Below are 17,100 nucleotides of genomic sequence, written 5' to 3'. Positions count from 1 at the left end.
CCAAACACTCCAAGCCAACGCTGATGGAGAAATTATAGCGAGTCACGCGAGTGCGAAGCTTTTCTAACCCTTCTCATCAGCCGGCTGTGCCCCGATTCGCAGGAAAAGCAGAATTAGCTAAAAATTGCACCGAAAGCGCCGAAAAATATTGTACTTAATTGAATTTGCAGCCTGGCTGAGTAACTTTTAATTGAATTCCAGCTAAAATCCAAGGGTTGTGAGTTGGAATGATGACCCACTTGGGATCTAGTGCAGGATGATCTAAGCAGGGTAATAAATACACAACCCTAATTGGATAGTCAGCAGAGGGACAACAACTTGTTTAGGTTGAATATGCTTAATAACTTGGTTAAATAAAAACCTATTTTGCAAACTTACTTTGGCCTGTATAATAGAGCACTCACTTTATGGACTCTAAAAAGTGCTAAGTACTTGGGTAATGAAAAATGTTCTTACGCCATTTAAGTCACTATTGGCCATTAATATTAATGCCTCCAGATGCTTCTATTTATTTACTTATTTTGGTAGAATAATGGTGTTCCTGCAATCAGTGCCAACTTTATTTTAGCTGTGTAACTTTGTTCATACTAATATTTTCACAATTGTAAACTAGCTTGGTTTAGTATTCAGTATACACTGGTATTCATACAGTAAAAGCTGGCCATTATACAATTTTAAAACAGCTGCTTAGTTATGCCTAAAGGGCTAAAACAGCTAAAGCAGCTTTCAAATAATGAAACTCTATTTAAATTGGCTTTATATGATCAATTAAAGAATTAATCGACAGAGTACCCTCTCTAAGTATTTCATTTTCGCATTGACGTTATCTAGTCAAGTCTGGAGTAGTTATCTAGTAATGATCTCATTTCAAAGCCCATTCAATTTGCCAGCAACTGAGACAAAGTGGGGACTAAAATATCAGATTAATGGCTTTAGAAGTGGCTAAATGATGGAGTTACGTTATTGTTTTACCCCCCATTTCTGTCGGTGTACTCACGTGACACTCCCGCCTGGCCAGTCGGCGCTTAATCCACTTGAACGCCTCCTGGCGACGGCGGACGAAGGACATGGTGGAGCGGTGCCACAGATGCAGGACGACGACGAGGAGGCGCTGCACCCAGACTCCCAACCGCTCGCTCCAGACTTCCCTGCGCAGCTGGAACATTAAGCACTGCACTCGGTCCGATTTTCAGCGGAATCAAATACCATCACTTTCGGGGCGTTATTCCCACGAATACTCGTACTCTATGCGTTTGATGATTTGATGATTTCTGGCTAAGCACTGCGCGATATTCCCTTCTGGGCGGATTGGCCAAGACGCGGGGGCTAATAGAATTTCACTTTTGTTTTGGGGGCGGTACGTGGTACGCGGTACGGAACCGTTGTTACTTCAGTTGCGTTTGTTGTTTGACTGAGAATGCCGCCGAGTTTGTTTCTCCACCTCGGTAAACTTTGAGTGAGTGTGAGCAGTAGACTCGACTTGAGACTCAAGACTTGAGACAGAGAGAGGGCCCTGCACTTGCGATTGTCACCGCTGATACTTATACTTTTTTTTTCATTTTTTTCTTATGTTTTTTTTGTTTGTATTTTTGTGGCTTTCCGCGTTTTGTTTATACAATTTTCTGGTGCGGCCCGTGTGCGTGTGGCTTACTGGGGAACCCAGAAAAATCGTACTACTCGTACATAAATAATGCAATAAGTTAGGGCCCCGCCGATTCGAGACAAAAACAGAAGGCGGAAAAATTGAAAAAAAATCGAAACTGTTTTTGCATTCGCTGCACACTCACACACACATCAAACATCACACCTCTGCTGCTGTCCGAATACTCGAGTACTCGAATACTCGGCTTTTAACCGAGCTTTGCACTCAATTTGATTGCCGGCAGAAGCGGCTGCGAAATCCACGGTGGTCATATGCGACACATGTGAAACACGCAGGGAGGCCCATTTTACGGTGAAGGCGAAGGTGTTGCTGTTGTAATCCGCGGCCTAGGCACAGTGGGTGGAAAACTACTAAAAGGGAGTGAAAAAATTTGGTACCTTTTTGAACTAAAATATTTACAATACTGTATCGAAAGGATAAAAGTAACAATTGGAGTAATGAAATTATAATATATTATATTTTTTTTTGAGAGTAGTCTATTAATGAAAAAGCTATTGGCAAAAATCTTTTAAATAAAACTAGGGAAAATTAAGAGCACTATGTGAATATGAATATTAGTATTAAAACAAAGCCAGTCGCACTTAACGCCCAGAGAAGCTCAAAGTTGGATATTTAATTGTATAACTATTTCTTATAATTTTAGTTTCACTTTTTCACATATCCTGTCACCACTGTACTCGTGCTAGTTCGTGTGTGGGCGTTTCTAGGCGATTCCCTTGCACCAAGCCCAGTCTTCGCAGTGCAAGCGCCGCTAGGCGACGAAGGCAAACAAGTGTTTTGGGTGTCTGCTATAAAATGCGAGGAGGACAAAAGCCCATGGAGCGTCCATCGGAGAGCTTTTGGAGCGTAGATTAATGTTACTGGCGGTCGGCTGGCCGTGTTGCTATTTTGTTATTTACCCGCTCGTTGCTAGTACGGTTATTTATTTATTTATGCTAATGTCGCTGGCAGAGCCGCTGACGGTGCATTTGCATTGTTTAGAATGAGAACAGCGAGAAAACGAGCCCAGCAACAAAAAGGGGGCACACACAATAACAACTATAACAACTATAACAACAACAACAAGTGCAACAGCAACTGCAGCGGTAGCAACAAACACACGACAAGTGGCACTCACGCGACAAAAGCCCATATATAAAGTGTTCTCATGGTTATCTCGTTGGCTGTGCGATACTTTCGACTGTTTCATATGCACAGGAAAAATTGAATTTTATCAGTTTAGTATATTATAAATCTATTTATCTATATAAGTCTAAACATAATTTGGCTTAAATCAAAAGCAAAAAATCCACAAGAAGTTTATATAAATCTATTTAATATATTGATGTGAACACACATTTTTTCACTGTGCGCTGATATTTTGGATACTGGCACATAGAAAGTTCGAAGTTCCCATCGAGCAGAAATTGATGGGAAATTCTCAGCACGTTCGTCGGTGGATTCTCCTTCTCCGCTTGATTGACAACTGGGCGTCGGATCGCCCAACTCAACTTGAAACTTTGAAGTAGGGTTTGAAGTGCACCTGTGGCACCAAGCTGCAGTGCAACCAGAAGCGAAGATGTCGCCGCTGGGCACGATGCTCGATGCGGATTCAGATTCAGGATCAAGTTGATTTACTTGAATGCATTTCCAAGCTTATTCGCCGATTCAGTGGATATCACCGAAAGGAACCACCTTTTACGAATGACTGGAAATTATGTTAAGTAATTAGCAGAAATGGAAATCAGAACCAGCAAGAATTAGGTACTCCGCAATACCAACTATTTTTATAACAACTCAATCAAACTCTTATATATGTATGTACCTGTAGTTCCAAGATTATGTTTAATTTCAAGGATACCTTAGTAGTTATTCTCTTTCAAAAACGACACCAAAATAATTTTGAGCTTCGAAATTTGAGCTCAGTTCTTGATATATTTTTTGCTACTCACCATGAATCCTGACAAAACAGAGAGTGACTTTGCGAACAAGGTGCGCTTTCACCTGAGCAAGGACGAGTTGGAGCGGCAGATGCGGAGAATTCACGACCGAGATGAATCCGTGGACGGCAAGAACCGTTTATCTGGAGGCGGAAGCAGTGTTCATAGCCGCACCACGAGCTCGTCCACTGGTTTGCCGCGGCAGGAGTCGTGGATCTTCGAGAGCGTTGGGGGTTACTATCTGGCCAACGAAGATTTGGCCAGGATGAGTGTGCCCCGTCAGGAGCAGTTGCTGATGAGAGATTTAATCTATTCCTTCTCTGGGGTTCCATCTGCATATGTGAAGCCCGATATCCAGGTCGATCAGATTTCCGAAATGTCATCAGTGGATATAGCCAAGGTTCGCTTTCGATTGGATGAGGCCTTCAATGGGGCCTTCAGAGCTTTGGCCCATGAAATACTGCCCCTGATAGGCTATTATATTAGTGTCCAGAGCTATATAGAGGAGACCAATATGTCGCCAAATTGTGGAAGAACTCGTCTGGCCTTGGCCTCTGCCTTAGGTAATCAACTGCAGGACTACTATGATCTACAGTCCAAGTTGGAAACCGATTTGCAGGACAAGAAGTTGAATCTCAAGGAACTGGTGCGACAGGTGCGTCCTTGGCTGCCTATTCTAAAGTCCTTCTCCAGCATGGCCTGCAGTGCCCGGGGCAATCTGACCAGTGCCCAGGTACTAACATTGCTGGATCAGATCTATCGGGATCAGAAGGACACCGATGTAGATCTAAAGGAACGGGTGGCCAAAGTTTTGGCTTCTGTTAGTCGTACTTACATGAAGATAGTTCAGTTGTGGATGCAAAAAGGTGTTCTCTTCGACGCGCAGCATGAGTTTTTCGTGGAGGACACGGAGCCCTCGACCTCAATGAGCAGTACTCTATTGGCGCCGGAGAAATGTTGCCACGCCTACTGGGCGGAGCGGTACCGCCTTATGCCGGACCGTTTGCCGGGTTTCTTGCTTTCCCTGGCGAATGATGTTTTCCTGGCCGGAAAGTACCTTAATATTCTGCGACAGTGCAATGTTTCAATGAAGCTGCTGCAGCTGCCACTTGCTTATGATCCAAGCGATTTGGCGCATGAGGAGATCATCAAGACTAGCTACGAGTTGCCAGCGCAGAAGCTTCTCAAGGTTTTGGCAGAGGAACACAATTTGGCTTTACACATTCGCAATTTAAAGTCCTATTTCCTGCTGCAGGAGGAGGGCTTCTGCGAGACTTTGCTGTACAAATGCCAGGAGTACCTGAAGTACAATGTGGACAGGTTGATTCCCGAGAAACTACAGACCCTTCTAACAGAAACCCTGCAAAAGTCCAATGATTTCTTTAAGGATATGCTGCGCTGTCAGCTTAAGGATTGCGATGTAGGCACACAATTGGATAGACATCATAAGGCCCAAAGAGCTGAAGAAGAACAGGAAAAAGAGAGCTCCAGCGAGGAGGATCCTCCAGAGGTCCTAAATCTCTACGGCTACGAGGCATTAGCTTTTCGCTATGAAGCCAAGTGGCCACTGAGCTTTGTTCTATACCCTGAGCTCCTAGATCAATTGCAAATGCTGCAGCGTGTCCTGCTCTTCCTGCACTATGTGAAACACCATTTGACGGTCCTATGGCGATCTCCATCTGAGGGCACGGGTCTCAAGCTCACCAACCAATCGGGAAAACTTCGCCACCGCATGCTAATGTGCATGCTAAGTTTGGAGCACCACATCATCCAAGACATCGCCGAGCCGCGATGGCAATTGTTGACCTTAACGGTGGACAAGGCCAAAAGTATTGACGAGGTTGTTAACAAATTGGAGATCACCGTAGAAGAGTGCCTGCGACTTGGGCTACTACCCTCTGCCAACACCTTTGTGAAATCTCTATTTACACTCGGCCATGTGTGTCTCAACTTTTGCGACTTTGTGGAGTCCTCGATGGGAGAGAGGAGTATCAAAGAACTCGAGCAGGATATGTGCGAGTACGAAAAGGAATTTAACAGCTTTTTGGCCAGCATTTTGGAGCTGGTTAGCCAGTTGGCCAAGACGAAAGACTTTGGGGAACGAGACTCCTGCAAGCAATTGCTCCAACGACTTGGGGAGTTCGCCAAGTTCTCCGATGTGGATAAGGATCACGCTTCCAATATTTAATTAGAAGTCCAACAACTTTGCCAAATCACCCGTGTCCCAAATCTCCATCCCTTTAAACACTAATTGATAAGCCCTTGTAATATTTAGTCCTGTTTTCGCACCAGACTGTTATAACTTACTGACAAAATTATATTATTAAATTAACTTACAGGAATCCTTTAAGTGCCCAAAAAGTGATAAGCCATTAAGCCAGCAGTGTGAGCTTGTCTTATGGGTATGACACCTGTGGCTTATTGTTAAGTGGCGCACAATGGGCGTGAATAGTCGATGTGTGCGTTTAATTTCTGGCCAACGAGCATTATGTCGAGTCACGGTGGCAAGTTTCGGGGCTAGTGCAACGAAAGCGTCGATTTGCATAAGATCGTAAATTATTTTAACTGGCGGTAAAGAGATTTTAATGCAGACCCGCAGACCGCCAGACCTGCAGCTTCACAGTCTCGGGATAGCCCGATTCGATGGAGGGGCCACAGCCTCTTGCTGCCAATTTGAATTCAAAGGCCAATTGTTATGTAAATGCACTTGCCTCAGTTGCAGACGCACGCAAGCGCACGAAAATTGTATTAATAAATAAATGGGAAAAAAGGAAAAACTCGCGAGCGGCTGTATAGAAATCACTTAATACTTATCGCTTTAAGGACAACAGGTGGTCGACGTCGACGTCGATGATGATGATGATGATGATGCAACGCAAAATGTATATCTGCAGCTTTGCATTCAACTGCCCAGAGCGGCCCAATAATAATGCACTCGAAATTATGGTAAAGTTCAGATGCATTGCTTCCGAAATGTATATCATTATCTGCTTGCGAAAATGATGGACTGCCGCTGTCGGTTTGCATTCAAATCTACCCCTGCCCCAATGGACTTCACCTGGACCTGGAGTACGAGTACTTTGCAGCGGAGTGACCAGAGGTTGCATGGTCGTGGGAATTCCCTCAGCTCGACTTTGGAGACCGTTGGATTTTCTCTCCCCGTTATGGGGGCAGGTTCATTAAACTCGGGGCACGCCTCGTCCGCGGGATGACTTCATTTGTGCACACAAACATGCTTCAAAATGCTTTAAAATGCCTAGAAATGTCATAAACTTGAACCCGCCGCCAGCTGGCCGTCGAGCGGAAGCGGCTCTTCAAGGTTCAATGGGCCTCTAATTGAGAGCCGAATTTTATTTGGCAAAACGGCCAGGGGCAGTCAACCGTTTAGCACGATGGGTGGGTCACTTTTAATGGCCAACGGCGCAGTTAATGCCTTATCTAAACAAAGCTTAAAAAGAGCATTAAAATGGCGTTGAAAGTCAATACATAACATTTGATTATCTTCGTGTTATGATGAACTTTAACTTTTACTTGCATCTAGGATGGTTGTTTAACAGTTTTCGCTTACAAATATAAGCCAGCGTTTTATTATTTTCTGCATCACAGCTTTACTAGCAAAATTCAAGATCAAAATCATTTCAAATTTAAATAATAGAGTATTTAATGACGTTTTGCACTTTTAAGGACAAATCAAAACTTTTAACCGTCGAAATCGTCTACAATAATATCGCTGTGCGATTTGGCCATCATATTCTGAAGAGATGTAAATTCGGGTTGACTGGACTCCTCCGCCTGAGATCCGCTAATGGGTTCGTAGATGAACTGGCACTCGCCCAGCTCCCCCAACTTAACCCTGTCCTCGTACCATCGCAGTCGATCCGTATTGCCACCCAAGGATTGATCCAAAAGTTGACGCCTCTTGCGACCCCGCTCCAGAAACTCGATGTAATCGATGGGCTTGAATTCGTTGAAGCTGTTGAGGATTTCGAAGGAATCTTCGCACACCTTTTCGTAGGAGTCCGCTTCTTCAACCTCTCGTTTTACCCTCTCCGCGATCATCTCACTGCGCTGCATGTCCTGCAGCTCCGCCGGCAGGATTCTGGCCCGTATGTTAGCGATATCGTTTTCCACTCTGGCCAGGACATCCAAATGGGACTTCTTCTTGGCAACCTCGTAGGAGTGGCGCTCCTTCTCCAGCGCCGTCTCCCTGGCCAACTTCTCGGGATCCATTTGCTTGCGGGACATCAAAATGGTCATCATTCGGTTTAGATTTAGTTCGTCCCACTTGACAGCCATTTTCTCGTTGTAGTTCAGGCCACTGTAGATATTCTTACGTCTGGGCAGTACAAAAAGAGAAAAAATAGTATAAGCTTGCGATAATATAATTACCTACTTGATCTCTTCGCCCCCTTCACCGCCATCTTCTCCGGACTTTTGGCCCTTCTTCCTGGTGGCAAGCTGCTCCTCCTTCTCCTTCCTATCCATTTCCTTGCGGATTTCCGCCGCAGCCTCCCGCTTTGCCTCGATGATGTCCTTGTTGAGTTCGTAGTACTTCTGTTCCCACGCCTGAATGCCCACCTTGCGGCGCTCCTCCTTCAGGACGTACTTCATCAGCTGTTCCAGCTCATTGGGTAGGGGCACATCGAAGGAATGGGGCAGCTTGACCATTCGTATACTACTGTTATAGTCACCAATGCCCAAGATCTTATAGGGAAGCGAGGGACGGTGCTCCGTTATCCCGGTAATGATACCACCGCCAAGGATCTCCGTGAGGCAGGCATCATCGTCGCGGGCTGTTCAGAGATATAGTTAATACATTCGTTTCTGTAGGTTAACAGAACTAACTAGTTACCCAGTATATCCCACGCCTCGAGGATGCCGTCAATTCTAGTCAGATACAAAACAGCCGGACGCGTTTCACTCCAGGCGACGGCGGTGAGGTCACAGGCCCTCCGCCGCCAAAAGATGGGTGAATAATTATAGTCCTCCTTCCAAATGGCCAGGATGGTGCGCCCGATGGAAGCGAACAGCTCCGGATAGAAGGGGTTCTTCTTGACCATCACCACAGGTCCATCGTGGACCATGGCAAAGGGTATCGAACTGTTGATCACCTCCGTGGCCTCTCCCTCCGTATATGTGCCCTGCCAATCGATCCGGCTGACATGACCATAGAATGTGGACACTATCATGCTCTGGCGCATAGTGGGTGGATCCTTGGCTATAGTCTTGATGGGATAGTTCGAGGGATTGGCGTGTATCAACTTGGCAACAGGAGTTAAGCAAGAGAAACACGAGGTGTCCGCTATGATTCCGGTTATCGGTTCCGGGAAGTAAAGGTTGTAGGTGGGCTTTATAGGCATGGATTTGTATGCGGATTCACTCGAGGTCAACTCCTTGGGCAGCATCCGGTTTCGCATCTTTTCCTTCGCACCCTTTCCTCCCTTGCTGTCCAAGTCCCAGAAGCTAATAGTGCCATCGAAGGCACACGTGACAAAGAACTGGTGATGGTTCCGCGGATCGGGGTCATTGTAAACCTTTCCAAACTGACTTAAATACATCGAACGACCCAGCCAATAAAATCCTGTGATAGCACCTTTCGGTGAGCAGTCCAACAAGGAAATGGTGGCCGGTGCGATGACATTGTCCTCGATATCAATAGTCCAGTTTAGGAACTCCCCGATCATAGTACGGTACTTGGCCTGGGCCGCCGTCAAGTACTCCTCCTCGTCCAGCTTCTCGCAGCGACCTTGAAGATCCCACAGCACCACCTGACCATTCTTGCTGCCGCCCAGCAAGATATCCCCATTGAAGGGGCAAAATGTCAGCGCGGTATTCTCGATTGGGGCCTCGAACTCCAACTTATAGTTGAGGTTATCGGAAAAGCTCCACAGGAGTACGGGATTGGGCTCGAGCACCGCTCGCTGCACGTAGTCCACCCGATTACTGGCCTCATTCACGGTAGCCGGAGTACTGAATGCGTATGAAACCGCTATTAGTCCCGAGAGTTTTGGATACCAATCGTAGCCAGCCACAAAGCGCTTGTTGCTCTTCGATATGTTGGCAAAACAGAGGAACTCCTGCAGATAGGGATTGGTGTACTGCACCACTTGCCGCGTGGATATCAAGGAATAGTCATCGCTGAGGCGAAATTTAATGAGATATATTTAAATTAAACTAAAAAGTTAACTGGTAACCCACCGATAGCTGTCGATCTGATTGAATTCCAGGGTATTGAGCAACATTTCAATCTGGGCGGACATTTCCGGGGGCTTCTTCTCGGGTTCCACATATGTGCCCGGCTTGGCTTGGGCCTTCTTCTTCTCCTCCTCCTCGTCCACATCCGTTTCATCCAGCTCAAGGTCTTTGGATGTATTTAAATTTATGTATGATTTATACATGATAAATAAACAATACCCACCTTCATCATCGATCTCATACAGGTACTGCGACCAGGCGTTCGAGGGAAAAGTCGGGTTGGTTTGCTGCTCTCTATCGATTTTTGCAGGCGCCGACTGCACCGACACATTGATCCGCTTCTTGGTCACGTTCTCCCACTTGATGTTCTCATTGGGCAAGAGCTCGATCACTCCATCCCGGACATCGCGAGTCATGCGGTAATCGAAGGCCACGTGGCGCGGCATCTGAATGGGATATACACTCTGGATCTCCACGTCGATGGGTTCGTCCTTGAAGCGCTCCACCATGATGGTCATCTCCGCATCAGTGCCATGGCTCACCCATCGACGGGGCTTCTTTCGCAGACGTCGCTGCATCCGCCAACGCTCGAAGTGCTCCATATTCTGGACGATGCTCATGGCTATTTTGGACTCCTTGATGCTCGAGTAGAAGATGAAGGGCTCGCCCTCGGGCGGATCATCCTCCTGTTCGGTCAACAGTGGACAGAAACCAATCAGGACGAAGTGCTCCGGATTGAAGTTCTTGAACTTCTTCATCAGATCAGCGGAATTTTCCAGTTCGTCAAAGAGCACATCCCTAAGGTCCTTGAACTGCACCTGCTTCCATGGGAACTCCTGCGTCACATTGATGCCCACCTCGATCTTCAGGGCCTTTCGAGCTTTCTCTCTGCACAAAAACCAAAATAGAGCTGGGTATTGAACGCTTTGTAAGTTTCCTACATCACTTACGACACCATGACCTTTTGGCAACTGGAGAGGGACATGAGGGTGCGCCAGGACTCCTGTACATTGAACAGCTGTCGCAGATCACCGACATCCTCGTCGGAGTCCGGCTCCTTGAACTTCTTGAAGTACGGCTTGCTTCGCCTGGTTGACAAAGGTGCCGCAGGATCTATAAGCTCCGCATCGATCGGCAAGCCTTCGAAGTCACCATCTAGTTCCGATCTCCCCGTGGGCTCGATATCCGTGTTCGACATGGTCAGTGCGCCCTTCTATGCGGTTCCTTTTGATGAAGTGTCGTCCGATTAGTTTGTTTATCTGTTCTATTCCTACTGACAACTGGAAAACTCCGATTCTGTCATGGCAATCCGGGAGCATGCGCATTTATTTAATATTTACAAAGGCTTACACATTCGAGGGTAGAAATAAATCATTATATTGCCTACTTTTTCTAAATTAAAGGTACCTTTTTTCGTACACTTTTGCTTTTATGTGAGTTCGGTTTTGTTAGTGCGAAGCTAAGGTCTGAATGGAGTTTCTCCTGGCCCGAACGTGAACGCACATAAACAGAATTAAGTTGAAACATTTTCACTCATTTACATGGACGATTCGCGTCAGCCTGGCAATTTTTCCTCAACGATTTTTGAGTGGGTGATTGCCTTGTTGTCGCTGTCGTTTCGCCTTCGTTGCCGCTGTTGTTTTTGGGGAATACGCTGTTGTTGCTGCATTTCACATCATTATCTTTGACCAAATACGGAACTATGCGCAAAAAACGCAATTGTGTGTCACTCACAGCGACTTCAAGCCCGAACGAAAAAGCTACGAAATATGTGTTTCTTGTGCGATCTGTGGCAGTTGTTGTCCGAGTCCCAGTGCCAGGTCCAGTCCCAGTCCCAGTCCCAGTTCCTGACCCTCCTCACGTCTGCGATCTTTGCTAGCACACAGAGAGAGAAAAAGAAAAATAGTCTGTATACTAGGACTATTTCCCTTTCAGTGTAAATTCCGAAATGGAATTCCCAGATATCCACTCAAAGTTCGTTTTATTGTTGTGGGTGTGCTTTGGGTACCTCCCCTTACAGTGGCCAGTTTTTCAGATCTTTTTCTCAATGTAGCCGAGATCGGTTCAACAAACGCCACAATGGAAAGTCTTCGAGTTGACGCACTACGCAATCGAAATCGAAAGTTCTCTGATGGACAGCTGCGAATGCGACTGCTGTGTGGTGCAGAGTGCACCAAGTCAATGCACCACCGCGATTTTGCTGGTGGCTCAAGTTGGTGATGGTAGTGGTGGCGGTGGCAGTGGCAGTGGCAGTGGTGGTGCCACATGAGTGGCACACATTTAATGGATGCACGTCGTTCACTTTCATTCTGGGCGTCTGCCCAACTTTCGATTTTAAATGTAATTTATGCACCTGTCACTCAGCCAGCTGATAACTGGCAACTGCGATTAGCCGCGGCTATTGTGCCCAGTGTTGCAGTCTTGCCATGTGGCAAGTAGCTTGCAACCAACGCCACAAAAGCCAATAAATCAGTGGACAAATTGTTGACAAAACATTTCGTAATTTAAATAAGAGAAAAACTACGACAAGCTGCCGATAGTTGGTAGCATGCCACAAATTCAGCACAGTCCAAAAAACTTCCTCATCCGTCTGCAGTTTGCAATGCAGCACCACCAAAAAACGAAAATCGAAAACCAATGACAATAGCCCCCTCTAGCAACTGAAAAACCACAAAAAATAAAAACAAAACAACAGTGGGGCAGGCTGATAATTTTCTGATTGCCACTTTTGCACATGTGTGCATCTGTGTTGTAGCGAAAAGCTAAGGTTTTTTTTTTTTCCAACCAACACCTCAGCCACCTACACAACCCCCTTGACCTTATCGGCAACCCCAAAAACATAATGTTGTGCTGGCAAATGGAAGATAAGATATGCTGTATATTATTAATATATTACATTAACATGAAGTACAATACAACGAATAAACTAATGTTTTAAAATATCTCAACTTGCTCAACCCATCTTAGATACTGAAAAACAATTTGATTATTTTGTATCTCAGTTAAATACCTTATTGTTTACCTCAGTTAATAATAATCTAATATATTATATATTAAAGTAAGCATAACTTGCATACATTTAAAATAAATGCAGATTCCTGAACGAAAAACATGAAATCAATTAATAATATACTGAATCCCCTTAATTTCCTAACCAACCACGCCACTTTACACGACACCAGGTGGCATCTTTGATGATTGATGGCCCCGAGGTAGGTGCTGAAATCCCATAATCCCCTTAGAGGGTATCGCCTGGTCCTGGGCTGGGCTGCCATTGCCATCATAATCGCGAAAAGTCGTAGGCTGTGGCCAACACCGTGCAACACCGGCAACATGGGCAACATTGGCAACATTTGCCAGTCGGCATTCGGCAGCATTCAGGAGTTGTACAACCGGCGACAAAATGTTGCATGTTCGTGGCGCTGTCACCGGGGCTTAGAGCTCTTGGAGACTTTGGATTTGGCTTTTGCCAGGACTGGACTGGACTGGGGGAATGTATGCAAAAAGGTGCTAAAAAGATCAGAGGCAGCGATTTATCTTCATTTGCATTTGACGTCGCTGGCTGTGTGTCAAAAAGGTGTTAAGTGCCAGGCAACAGCCCAAACCGATTCGACTCGACTCCACTCGACTTGAGCCGACTTTCGGCGCCGCTTTTGATGGCAGCCACAGTAGCCGATGCGCATAATTTTCTATATTTTATAACTTTGCGGTAACCAATATAAAAACACCAGGGGGAGGTGGGAAAACTCGGCTGTTCACACAGAGGCACATCAATCCGTTGAACCGCGACCGCCCAATAAGGCGAAAACCCCCCAGCACGAATCGCTATTATGGCCAGGCAAATTTGCCAAAAAACCTCAAGCGACACCAACAATGCCTACTTCTAGCCGGGCCAACCAAAGCTGAAAAATACCCCCCCAAAAAAAAGGAAAAAGCAAGCAAAACAAAACTAAATAGAAACCAAGCGAAAACCAACCCATGCTGAACTGAACTGAACTGAACCGCTAAGCGTTAGATAGTCGCACCGATAAAAGGGACATGAAATTCAAATTTGAGTGCTGCAAATTTGCCTGGCGACTTATCAGCCGAGTGAAATTTGCAACTAGAAACGGCTTCCGTATTACGGCGTTTTGTGAATTATGTGAGAAATTTGTTTGTGGGCTAAATAGTTTTCATGATTTGCCGCCGACGCTGCCCGCCGATCTCCCACATTCATGGTGGCGCAACACGGCGTATGGGTAATGGGACGAGAAGGAAGTGCCAGAGATGAAATCGAGATAGGGGATACTGCTTTAAAATTAGTTCACCGCCAGGCTTCCTTTAAAGGAGTGGCTACAGATTGGCTGGAAAGTGAGAAAACTGCACAAAGTTCTCAATGCACTTATTGCATGTATGTTGGCTTATCAATTTTCCTGCCCAAAAACTCGATACATTTTCTCTTTTCCCATGAACAAATTGGCTAATTGCTTACATGCATAACAAGCAACAGACTGTGAAAATATAACTTTAATAAGCAACTGCCAACCAAAACATTGTAAACTATTAATGAGAGGAAGCGCCCAAATTGGTGAAAGGGAAACTGCCGGCAAACGACGTTTTGGCTGTCCCTCTTGTAACTTAATATGAGGAAGCCACAAAAACAGTAATAAGTTAGTTGACTTAACTGCCAAGACTTGCCTGAATGTATTTAACTTAAGAAAGGTTAAGCGATTGCAAACTAATATCCTAATGATCTAATAGGTTCTACATTTGTGAGAGTTTTTTGTTCCAAGATAAGTATTTAAAGCTCCTTGAGAGTTTTGGGATTAGGATTCCCATGCCATACGCCAAAGCGCCATCCACTTGGGATTGTAATTGGAGCCCCGAAAGAGGCAGAGATCGTGGCTGATTCGAGACTTGGTGTGGCGGGTGTGTGACAGTGATAATCCCCCGAGAAATATGCACACAAATTAGGCATGCATGTGGCCCAGGTAGGATGTGGCATGTTTTTTTCAATGGTTTTGGGTGGAGAGGCTGTGGTTGCTGTGCCTTAGTGGCTTTTGGCCATTGTTGGCATATTTAAAGTTGTAAAATAGCTAGCCAAACACGTTTGACCGACATTCGTGACCAAAGTGCGGCTGCCGATCCGTTTGGATCCACAGCTTGGCTGGGGCTGAACCAGGATTTCAATTTCAATTTCGATTTCGCTTGGGCTGGCGACAAATGTGGTCCGCTCCCCAAATCACCAGATCACCAGATCCCCCATATCCGCCAATCCCCTCCAGCCGTCCCTGCAACTTCGTTTGCCAACCGCTGCTGACCGTGTGACTACTTTGGCAAATGAAAATGCTTAGAAGAAAAAATAAAAGTTGCGCTGATCGCAGCCGCAAAGGCAAAATAATTTATGATGCACTTTTTGAGACTGGAACCTCCGTCTTCCAACTCCCGTCCCTCCTGCCTTCCTGCCTTTCTGCCTTCCGTCTCCACTTGGTCCCTGGATAACTCCGTGAGTCATGGGCATGGGCCGCTCCGCTCGCAGCCAGGTGTCGCTCAAACAAAAGTGAAACCATTCTGGTTCGTGGTCCCCCACTTTATCGGTTTTGGGGGGACCCAAAGACCGGAGACCAGCGGCCAGGGAGCAGCGACCACGGAGACCCTAAAATATGGCGCATTTGATATTTATGATTGTCTGCGTTTTAGCGTTTTAATCACATGCCCAGGGTGCACTGACCTGCCGCAACCTACGTACTTCGGCTCCAGCTACTTGCCGGCTACCGAATTGCGGTGAAAATCCCTCGCAGTTTCAGTTGGATTAGCAGGGCACTGCGAGAAATGTCATAGCCAAAGGTGTACACGAGCCATTACTTATGTTGGAGCATTCCATTTTAATTATCCTGTAATATAGCAGCTAGAAATTACTTTTTTTTTGAATCCACTATATACCTTTCTAACAATTTGGTAGTCTGATCCATTCCGGATTGATATTTTATTTCTCCGAGTGACAGAGGTGGCCCACGGCCCAGCTAACTATGTTAAACAGCGAAATCAGGCTCGGGCCAAGACTAAAGACTAGAGACTGAAGCCTGAAGCCTGAAGACTCAAGACTCAAGACTCAAGACCAGGCTGGGGCTCATGACTCCCAACGTCATCAAGATAAGGCGCATGACATACGGCGACAAGAAGCTACCAGAGCGTGCTCCATTCAGCGCCTTTTGGCCAGGAGGAGGTCGCTCCATCGCCCCATCGTCAGCGTCACGGCCACAGCGGTGGACCAGGCTAAAACGAAAACAAAAAAACAAAAAAAAAAACATAACAGAAAGAAAAAAAAACCTTTGCCACAAAACGCTGCGACCAAATTTGGTCAAACGTGCAACATTTCAGCCGAACGCTGTCAAAGTTTTGGCGTAGAAAGCGAAATTTTGCGCGACTGAGGTAATCCAGGCTACTGATGACGAGAATTACGAGAATGTGGCAACCGAAAAGGAAAGTATTTGTGCGGCCCAACTTTCGGTTGAACTCGTTTGTGGCAGCCACAGCAGCAAAATGGTCAATCGATCTTGGCTCCCCCTTTCAAGGTCCAAATGGGCAAGACAATTTATTTTATAATCGTTTAATGCGCTTGTTTTTCCGATGACATCACCTGGAGTCAAGAGTTGGCGTTGCACCTATACGAGTACATAAGTGTATATATGTATATATATATCTTGGATCATTATAATCTGTCATGGCGATTCCCTCGCTTGGCGACGTGGCAACATCAGCATTAACGCGGCCCACGCGGCGAATGTGTAATCAATCAACTGGCCATCGCGGAGGCCAACACAGGAGTGGTGCCCCTTCTCACAGATCTTGGCCAGCTATCGCTAATGGCTGCCACACAGTGTCAGGGGCATTGGTTGCAAGTTTCAGGTTGCAGGTTGCAGGTTGCAGATGGCAAGTTGCCCATGTGTAAGTTGCCCATTTGATAGACACCGAACAACGGACTGATGATGCTTCGCACTGCCGCATTCGAGGGCGTAATTACATTTTTATTGAAGCCTCCGCAATGCAGGTGCTGCACTTTGTGTTATTTCATCGCAGGCAGGGAGCCGAAAGTGCCAAATGGAAAACTCCCATGAAATTAAGACTCGTTTCCGGCGTAAACAAAAATCAAAAAATTTACATAGTTCACCGCCCCCGATGGCAATTTTAATGATTAATTTTCTCAGGCTCCAAATAAATGAAAAACCCATTGACAATAACGTCCAAATTGGTAACAACAGGAGCTGGTAGCTAAACGATATTTATATGCCCTTTCTTAGCTAACCTGCTAAACAAAAGTTTGAATTTAATTTATACAAAATA

At 45.8% G+C, this 17,100-nt stretch overlaps 3 protein-coding genes across 3 annotated transcripts in view; 1 reads left to right on the top strand and 2 right to left on the bottom strand.

Annotated features, from left to right (window-relative positions):
- LOC122615749 (guanine nucleotide exchange factor DBS) overlaps nucleotides 1–1,842 on the bottom strand; it is a 48,070-nt gene extending 46,228 nt beyond the window's left edge. Inside the window, exon 1 of the mRNA XM_043790832.1 lies at nucleotides 998–1,842. Coding sequence (XP_043646767.1) covers nucleotides 998–1,165 — 168 coding nt within the window. The 5' untranslated portion in view covers nucleotides 1,166–1,842. The remainder of the gene's footprint in view (nucleotides 1–997) is intronic.
- A 1,667-nt stretch (nucleotides 1,843–3,509) lies between these two features.
- Nucleotides 3,510–5,924, top strand: LOC122616898 (gamma-tubulin complex component 2 homolog). The gene has a single exon (XM_043792484.1). The coding sequence runs from the start codon at nucleotides 3,596–3,598 to the stop codon at nucleotides 5,768–5,770; it is 2,175 nt and encodes a 724-aa protein (XP_043648419.1). The 5' UTR covers nucleotides 3,510–3,595; the 3' UTR covers nucleotides 5,771–5,924.
- Nucleotides 5,925–7,218: 1,294 nt separating this feature from the next.
- LOC122616686 (dynein axonemal intermediate chain 3) lies at nucleotides 7,219–11,066 on the bottom strand. Its single transcript, XM_043792226.1, has 6 exons — nucleotides 10,728–11,066; nucleotides 10,001–10,665; nucleotides 9,781–9,943; nucleotides 8,435–9,720; nucleotides 7,976–8,375; nucleotides 7,219–7,918 (listed from the first exon to the last, which is right to left on the bottom strand). Exons 1-6 carry the CDS (start codon nucleotides 10,973–10,975, stop codon nucleotides 7,282–7,284), a joined length of 3,399 nt encoding a protein of 1,132 aa, XP_043648161.1. The 5' UTR covers nucleotides 10,976–11,066; the 3' UTR covers nucleotides 7,219–7,281.
- Between the last annotated feature and the right edge of the window lie 6,034 nt (nucleotides 11,067–17,100).

The sequence above is a fragment of the Drosophila teissieri genome, chromosome 3L (genome assembly GCF_016746235.2).
Source record: "Drosophila teissieri strain GT53w chromosome 3L, Prin_Dtei_1.1, whole genome shotgun sequence".
Classification (NCBI taxonomy): domain Eukaryota; kingdom Metazoa; phylum Arthropoda; class Insecta; order Diptera; family Drosophilidae; genus Drosophila; species Drosophila teissieri.
This window is presented reverse-complemented; position numbering and strand designations above follow the sequence as displayed.